Raw genomic sequence first — 9,376 nt, forward strand, 5'->3', positions numbered from 1 at the left:
ACACATTCAAACAAACATCAATTTGCAAAAGCTAAAGAAAACAAGGGAGTTTTCAAAAGAGATTTTAAAACTGATAAAGATGGAGCAGCTCTGAGGTGCTCTGGCAGGCTGTTCCATAATCTAAGGCCCATCACCGAAAAAGCTCTATCTCCTCTGCGTTCCAGCCTAGTGGAAGGAACCTTAATTAGGTTTTGATTACCAGATCTTAAATCTCTGGTAGCGTTGTAAGGATGCAGCAATTCCAATAAGTAACGTGGGGCAAGGTTGTGTATAAACAAATAGGAGGATTTTAAAATTTATCCTAAATTAACAGGGAGCCAATGAAGAGCTCACAGAAAAGGGTGTGGCAGGATCAATTTTGCGGCCTTTCTTAAGAAATTTGGCTGCTGTGTTTTGGACCAGTTGTAAATGAGCTACTTGGGACTTTGAGATACCACAATACAAAGAGTAGCAATAGTCCAATCGAGAGGAAATAAACGTGTGAACAGCTGTCTCAAGAGGTTTTTCAGGCAGAATATCTTTGATTTTAGAAAGTAAGCGGAGCTGAAAAAAGCTAGAAGCAACAACCGAGGAGACATGTTTCTCTAGAGTGAGCCGACTGTCTAAGAGAACACCAAGGTTCCTAACACACTTTGATTCAAAACCTGACAGGCTATCTAGTAATAATAATAACAACTTTATATATTTTTTATATATTCAACCATTTTTTATATATATATATTATTATAACTTTAAATAAAACATTTTAGTACTAAACAACAATATAAATAATAGTTGTCAGTATTAAAATTAAAAGCAATAAAACTATTATTATTATTATTATTATTATAAATAATAGTTGCCATTATTTAATATTAGAATTAAACAGAAATAAAAGCAATAAAAGCAATAAAAGTAATAATAAAAAAATAATAGTAAAAATAATAATAATAAAACGGCATTTAATAATAATAATAATAATAATTAATTTTTTATTTGAGGTTAATAAATAATAATGTTATTTTAATTTCTTTTAAGTTATTACATAGGAGAGTGTTTAAAGGGGTCATTTGATGCGATTGAAATTTTTCCTTTCTCTTTGGAGTGTTACAAGATATCTGCTTCGTCATGCCTGGAGCTGATCTGTGCTGGTTGCTGAGGAAATACTACAACTTTGCGCTGTCGATCGCTGGATTGGCTTTCACCGTGGACGAAGCGGAGCCCAGCCCTGGCTTGTCACATATCCTTTTTGCTTTTTAAGTTCAAGTTCGTACCTCATATGACCATGGTGCTACATATAGACCAGTGGTCTGCTGAAGGAACTGATGAACTTCCATGGTGCTTTTGAAATCAGTTTGATGCTTGAAGGCCTCTGTAACATCTGTCTTTATAGTCACCTCTAGCCAGGACACGTTTAGTCAGAAACATCTTGTTTAAGGACTGGAGAACAGACCAAACCTTGAAGTTATCTGCAGCGTCCATGTCAGAGTATTTTGAAATATTGAAATGAACTCTGAGACTCTGAGCATGATTCATCCACCCAGGATGTGATGTGAAGGATAGCAGATTGTTCCCAGCAGTCAAAGTGAGCATTGCATTTAAGGACAAAAGCACATAAAAGTCCCTGAAGGGGGAAAAAATCTGATCTGTGTGGGGGTGTGGAGTGGAAGACTTGTACAGATATTTCTACAATTTGACGACATATGGAGATCTGATCTGTGGTAATGCATTTTTATTAGGTTAGGGCATCATTTAGCCTCCACCTGCTCTGTTTTCAGATGAATCGCTCTCCTTGAATTGGTTCTAGTAAAGCGGGGTGTAGGAGTGTTTTCTTGTCTTAGCATCCAGAGCTTTTCAGCTTTGTCTGTTTAGATGAGCTTTTTGGCAGCTCCTGTCAACAGTGTTCTTCTTCATAACATGGAGCTCTGTTCACTTCTGAGAGTTTTTTTTTCTTGTGGTTCCTGACAGATGATGCAGAAACACTCTTCTTCTTTTCTCGGCTGTGTACTGATGATATCAGTTGCTGGTGAGTTTCTTTTGCTTTCCAGCCAGTGTTGGTCTGCTATCAAACATCTTCAGCTGCCCGCATATCTTCCCATCATGCTCACTACCACTGTGTTGGAACAGCACAGCACACATCATAGTGTGAATGGTTTTACATGCACAAAGCTAGAACTTATATATTGGATGTTGTATATAAATCAATTTGAAATTAGGAAAATACATTTATAAATGCATAAAGACATTGTATGTAAATACATGAAAACATTTTATTTTATTTTAGTACTGCATTTTTAAAGGATTGAGCGAACCACCTGGGCAACACAGTCCTGTTGGTTAGCTCTTTGTCTGTCAGCAGTTCTCAACTTTTTTTTTACTACAAGGCCCTTCATTGTCAAATGCGATATTTGAAGGCCCTACAAGATGTTTTCTGGTAGCTCTGCTGTAATGAGAAAGCAATCTTTTAGAGCTTAAAATAACTAGAAAAAATTATATGAATTAAAATGATGATTAAAATGATTATATAAAAAAGATTATTAAAAATTATATAAAAATTATTATGAGCATGTGTCTGTTTGCTGGTAAGATGAAATGCTTTTAATATTTATAAAATACAATAGAATATCAAATGAAATAGTGCGGAAAACAAAAATAATCAAAAAGTGCTTTAAAAATACAAAGCTGCCACTGGGGTGGTACTGTAAAGTACAGAAGCTAAAAGGTACATCTTTTTGCCTTATTTAACCCTAAATGATACATATTAGTACCTTAAAGGTACATAGTACCTTTTTGAAAGGTATCACTTTATGTTTGAGAGCGTGTGGTGTCTTAGAAGTTTGCTGTTTACATGTATGTGTGTGATAAAGAGAAAATATTTTATTCGCATAACCTCAGAGAAAGACTCATGACACTGATTCAAACTGAACTAGAACCAGTGCATATGAGTCATTTTGTTGGTGAATCTGACTAGTTTTGTTGTGTGTATGTTTGTTTTTGTGCACACCTCGTGAGGATGACTAAATTGAAAGAACTCCTTGCTTGTCATGGTTTTGCAGTACACACAAATGAACAGCATGCACGCTGGAACACAGCGGTAATGGAACATTTATTAGAGCGACTACAGCATATCAATCAATGCAGAGTTTCTCATATCTCAGTTCTGTGGGGGAGTTTTTTGTCTTTCCCTTTCCTTACAAAATGTACAATGGAAGTATCTTGGTAATATGTTTGTTTTTAGGTGGTAGTACTTTGCTAACCAGTACTTTAATATTCATCTAAAATTAAATCACATACAAAAAACACAACTGTACGATATCACGTTTTTGTGCTTGTTTTCATTTTGTAACAGCACTCGTATAGACTGTACAGATTTACCTGACAAGTCTAATCCAAATATTTAAAATATTAATTACAGCTATTTTCTGTTTTATTTAGACTTTCTCGCATCTAGAGCTTTTGTCTGTACAACAGTCTTCTGTTAAATGCCCTTTTATGTATTTTCAAGAAACGTGGAAGTTGAGTTGAGAAGTTGATGTTGAGTGAAATGCTTTGGCGCCCTCTAGTTGTATGAAATACATTACAATGTCTTAATTTGTCTCATTCACTCAAATCTTAATCCACTGAAAGCGATTTTCCTTGTTGCCCTCTCATTTCTCTCTCTCTCTTTCTTACTTGCTTTTATTTTATTGTAAATATACAACTCCTACACTCTTAAAAATAAAGGTGCTTCACGATGCCATAGAAGAACCTTTTTGTCTAAATGGTTCCATAAAGAACCTTTAACATCTGAAGAACCTTTCTGTTTCACAAAAGGTTCTTTGGGGCGAAAGAAAGTTCTTCAGATTATAAAAAGGTAATAAAGAGATGGTTCTTTAAAGAACCTTTGACTGAATGGTTCTTTGTGGAACCAAAAATGGTTCTTCAATGGCATCGCTTGAAGAACCTTTTGAAGCACCTATATTTGTAAGAGTGTATGTAACTGGCCGAACATGTACAGTACAGCTCTTGTCATCAAAATAACCTCATCTGCTGACATGGCATTACATTTTTTTTACTACCTACCTACCTCTCTTTTTTTCACTCCAGGACAGTAAAGAGCCTCCAGACTGCAGACTAAGTGAATCTTTCACATCTTCGGGTTCCACGCTGGGGGTAGACCTGCGGCGGAGGCGGCGGCGTTTCTCCGGTAACCTACAGTTGCCTCCTTTATCATGGCGGCAGACGGAGAGGTCCCGCAGTCCAGACGACGAGATCATGGCAAGACCAACTACACTGCCCTTCATTACACCCCCTCGCATTGACATCACACCTGTGGACTCTGAGTGGTGAGTCCGTGTCAATCAGCTCCTTTCACTGCTCCTCAACTTTCATTTCAGAAATCTGATATCTTATAAAAGATGTGTGTAAAATGTTTGATGTTAAGGAACTTTCTTCCATCTCAGTTTAAAATGCAGGGACTTTGTACGTTTTTTGTCTTGAAGAGTGTAAACACTATGGCTCTTCTGTGATTCCTTTATTATATTGTTTGAGGTTTAACAATTGTTGAAAAAAATGTTTGGTAAACCTGTTTGGAAACACCAATTAATTTAGCAAACCTTAGTGTGTAGATTATATAAAATTTTATATGTGACCCTGGACCACAAAACCAGTCTTAAGTGTACATTTTTCGAAATTGAGATTTATACACCATCTGAAAGCTGATAAATAAGCTTTCCATTGATGTATGGTTTGTTAGAATAGGACAATATTGGGCTGAGATGCAATTATTTGAAAATCTGGAATCTGAGGGTGCAAAAAAATCTAAATATTGAGAAAATCGCCTTTAAAGTTGTCCAGATGAAGTCCTTAGCTATGCATATTACTAATCAAAAATTAAGTTTTGATATATTTACGTTAGGAAATATCTTCATGGAACATAATCTTTACTTAATATCCTAATGATTTTTGGCATAAAAGAAAAATCGATAATTTGGACCCATACAATGTATTTTTGGCTATTGCTACAAATATACCCGTGCTACTTATGACTGGTTTTGTGGTCCAGGGTCACATATTATATAAATGTAAGCTATATAATACGCTTCCGTTCAAAAGTTTGGGGTTGGTAAGATTTAAAATCTTTTTTTTTTTTAAGTTTTAGAAGTCTTTTATGCTCACCAAAGCAGCATTTATTTGTGTTATTACATTTGAAAATAATTGTTTTCTATTTTAATATATTTTAATATAAAATGTATTCTTGTGATGGTTGTTCAGAAACCATTCTAATACTGTATGCTGATTTGGCGCTCAAGAAACATTTTCTATTATCAATGTTGAAAATATTTTAATAATGCTCAATATTTTAATGGAAACGGTGATCTTTGAGAAAGAGTCCCTAAAGTCCATGAAGAAAGTTCAAAAGAACAGCATTTATTTTAAATAAAAATCTTTTAATCTTTTAAATTTAAATCTTAATGACCCCAAACTCTTTAACGGTAGTGAGTGTTACTTATACTATATAAGCATTTTGTGTTATTTGGTCGTGTCAGGTGCCCCTGAAACAAACTAAAAAGTCTTATTTTAGCTGTAAAAGTCGGGTCGTTGTTTCATTAACAACAATGCTGACAGTCTGCATAGGCCTTATATAAAAACACTTATTTTGCTTTGGCTGCTTGGACAGTGTTACTTAAATTATTTAGAACTTTCTAATATTAATTGAGAGGAATTGTGCTCATTCTTGTGGCATCTCTCTATATCAAAAATGTATGTATAAGTATGATGACTTATTATTTGTATTGTAATATAAATATGTTGCCATCCAGTCACTGCATTGCTGATTATGGTTTTGAGTATGGATTGTGGGACATGTACATTTATTAGACAAGTCAACATAAGAATACGGCCAGTTCGTCTCTTTTAGCGCAGAAATCTCCAACATTGGCATTTAATTCAAAGAGTTTTTTTTCTCTCTTTTTAGTCAGTAAATCATGAATTAAGTTTATTTTATCTGCATATTATGTAGATTGTGGCTGTTCTGATTTATGTGACTGCATGTTGCTTTGGTAGAAAGATGTTTCAGGAGTAAAAATTCACCGCAAATTTGTAGCTGTTTCTGAAGTTGATTCTCATCACTCATGATTTGCATAATTTGCTTTAGATATGTAGAAGTGTCTGCAAAGCTTGTAAATTAGCACACATATTATACAGTATTAAATTATTTGAAAACTCTCAAAAAGGGTTAGGTTATCCAAAAATGAAAATTCTGTCATCATTTAATAACCCTAATTTTTTTCTTCAGTTGAGCACAAAAGAAAATTTTTTTAAGAATGTGGGTAACCAAACAGTTGACGGTAGCCATTGACTTCCATATGGAGAAAAAAGAACACTATGGAAGTCAGTGGCTACTGTCAACCCTTTGGTTACCAATATTCTCTAAAATATCTTCTTTTGTGTTGAATAGAGGAAAGAAACTCATATTTGAAAGGTGAGCGAAGGTTTCAGAATTTTCATTTTTGGTTGAACACTTGTACTTAATGTCTTAGCATCTGCAATATGCTTTACATATAACCTATGTACATATGGAAATCCTAAATTGCTGCATGATGAGAGATTAAATATATTAGTTTTGCTTCCAGCACTAGTGATTTAAGCTGCAGCTGCTCAGTCTTGTTGCCATGAGGAGAGGGAAATCTGTCTGGTTGTGCTTGGCAACACAGCAACAGCTGGTTTGTAATCATCAATCAATCATTCTTCCTTTAATTTGTCTGCTAAAAAGATGTGATTTGACAGCAGAGTTGCAGTTAGTGAGTTGCAATAGCTTGATGGGCCCACAGCAAATGCACCAATAAGACCCAAATACATTTGTGATTGGATACTTATAATACTTTATATTATACATGTAGCCACAAATTAGATATTTGTTTTATCTGTCTGAAAATAAGGTCAGGTCTGATTTTCAATATTTCAACTTTAGAGCACACAAGTTTGATGTGTTTGCTAAATGTTTTCCATCAGATTACACTACATGCATTAAGTTGGTAGTTGTTGTCGTTGTTTGCCAGTGGAGGTCAGCATTGAGACTAAAATACGTCGTCGTGGTTTTTCTTCTCAGGTGTTTCTGTGTGTGCCACTTCAGGTTTGGTAAACCTCATGAGCATTCATCAGTCTGCCCCCAAAAAAACACTCAAGACCCACATTTGTCGTAAAATGTATTTAAGTAGGCCATTTCATTGCATGCCCTTTCAAATGGATGACAAATTTAGATATTGAGATATATATATATATATATATATATTACTCAAACTAATAAAGACACCCTGGCAAGCATTCATTATTTGCCCTGCTATCTCACACTCTTGCATTTCTGCTCTTGTTAGAGCTGCTGTCTGTTTGATGTGTGTGTCAGGAGAATCAGGAGACAAGGTTTAGGGAAAGTGCTATATTTGGAGTACAATTATTTTCCTGCTGACGTGACTCCATTGCAGATTGATTTGGGCGCTCCCAGGTGGCTTGTGGGATAGCTTTATGGGCCAGGCATGAGCAATGATGCTGGAGGACAGACACCACAGGGCACTGAGCTGTCTGCCAAGAGAATTCATCATTGACTTTACCCACTTTCTCGTGACTGAGTGCTCTATTGTGTGCGTGTGATTGTGTGAGAGAGAAAGAACAATTTCTGATATCAAGTCATGCAGACAGTGTGAGGCAGATTCATTCAGAAGTGCCATTGCACAAGACTCCAGGGCAAGAGAACTCACACTCTTGTGTCCGGGTCAGATCGAGGCCTGTTTAGTCCTAATCTGTCACTTCCTGCAGGATGAATGGCTGTATGATGTAAGAACATGTCGGTCTCTGTGACTTTTAGACGTCATCATCTAAAGAAATATGAATATACTGACCCTGAAAATGTATGGCTTTATTTTCTGAGGGACACAAAAAGAGAAATTTAGCAGAATGTTGTAGCGGCTTTTTTTTCAACGAGGCATGAAAGGAACAGTTAGTGTGTATACACAGTATGGAAAATGTTACACCAACCCTTACAAAATTTACATTGGCCAATATGTTGATTATAGGCTTTAAAATACATTATCAGTTAATTATTAAATAAATAGTAATTTCTCTGTATCTGAGGACTTTTAAACCAATTGCTAAATATTATTCAATGTGCTCCATAGAAGAAGGAAAAAAGTATGGGTTGCAAATGACATGAGGGTGATTAATGATGTCCAATGTTTTGTAGTTACTCAAAAAAAAAGAATCGACTACAAATTACTAATTACTTCTTTAAAATTGTAATATGTTTACATTACTGATTACTGCATTTAAAAATAATCAGATTACTAATTACTTTACTTTTAAGCTACTTTCAAGTTTACTTCACTTTTCAAGTTATCAAACCTAAAAAATACACTACAAAGTGAAACTCCTAGTCCTTTCATATTGACTGAAAAATTACATAGCCTAAGGCCCAATCCCAGTTCTACCCCGTAGCCCTTCCCCTTTCCCCTACCCCTCCGTTTCACGCGTTTACATGAAGGGGTAGGGGTGTCTCGATTCTCTTTTGGTTGGAGGGGTAGAGGTAAGAGGAAGGGCCAGATAGCCCTTCAAACGAAGGGGTATGAATTATCTCAGCGTAAACCGAGCGTAAATAAAATTTATAAAATAGAATTGGGATTGGGCCTAAGTATCAAAACAGCAACTTGAATCATCACTTGCATTTTTTTCTGATAACGGCGAAAAGAACTTAAAATGTTTTGTAATTTTTGATCGTACAGATAAGAGTAATACTTCATTTGTGACTTCAAAAGGTATTTTATTTGTATACACTCGCAATACTAAAAAAATATTGTGCTTTTGTAAAATAAAGAAAACAAACAGGGTGGGGTTTCTGCAGTCTCAGTCTCGAATATCTTCCTGCAATGCGTCACTTAAATGAACGAAAAATTAGCAAATACTTGACACACAGACATGAGAAATATATCTAAAGAAAGCTTGAAGTGTCTTTTTAGTAAGACATAAGTCAGCCATGTCGAAAACAAAAATTCTCTGATAAAGTAATTAGTTTGAAACCAGTTGAGGTACAGTCTTTCCCGTCTGAGTTCATTATCTGTAATGTGGTTACACCCACACGCATCATGCGCAATATGATAAACATCCACGTGAAACCAGGCTTGAGATGCACGAACATGCAAACGCCCACATCACCTCTGTAAACTAAGAATTAAGATTCATCAAGTTCATCTAGGCTACTTTTCGTTTTTGGAACAAAAAAATCGAGTGCAACATTTTGAAATATGACCGGAAACCTTTTATTGCATCTAAATGTTGTGGGACTCGTCTGCATTTTAGCTCACATTCTCCGGTTATAAGATGGAGTTTCCAGGGCATACTGACGAGCAAAACGTGATTTTTGCTTTTT

At 35.4% G+C, this 9,376-nt stretch overlaps 1 protein-coding gene across 1 annotated transcript in view; it reads left to right on the forward strand.

Annotated features, from left to right (window-relative positions):
- The window catches only part of LOC107590663 (cAMP-specific 3',5'-cyclic phosphodiesterase 4B-like), a 124,095-nt gene that overhangs the window by 44,198 nt on the left and 70,521 nt on the right, over nt 1-9,376 (forward strand). The window contains exon 3 of the mRNA XM_016279564.1: nt 4,066-4,304. Coding sequence (XP_016135050.1) covers nt 4,066-4,304 — 239 coding nt within the window. The remainder of the gene's footprint in view (nt 1-4,065; nt 4,305-9,376) is intronic.

The sequence above is a fragment of the Sinocyclocheilus grahami genome, unplaced genomic scaffold (genome assembly GCF_001515645.1).
Source record: "Sinocyclocheilus grahami isolate Dianchi unplaced genomic scaffold, SAMN03320097.WGS_v1.1 scaffold131.1, whole genome shotgun sequence".
In the NCBI taxonomy this organism is placed as follows: domain Eukaryota; kingdom Metazoa; phylum Chordata; class Actinopteri; order Cypriniformes; family Cyprinidae; genus Sinocyclocheilus; species Sinocyclocheilus grahami.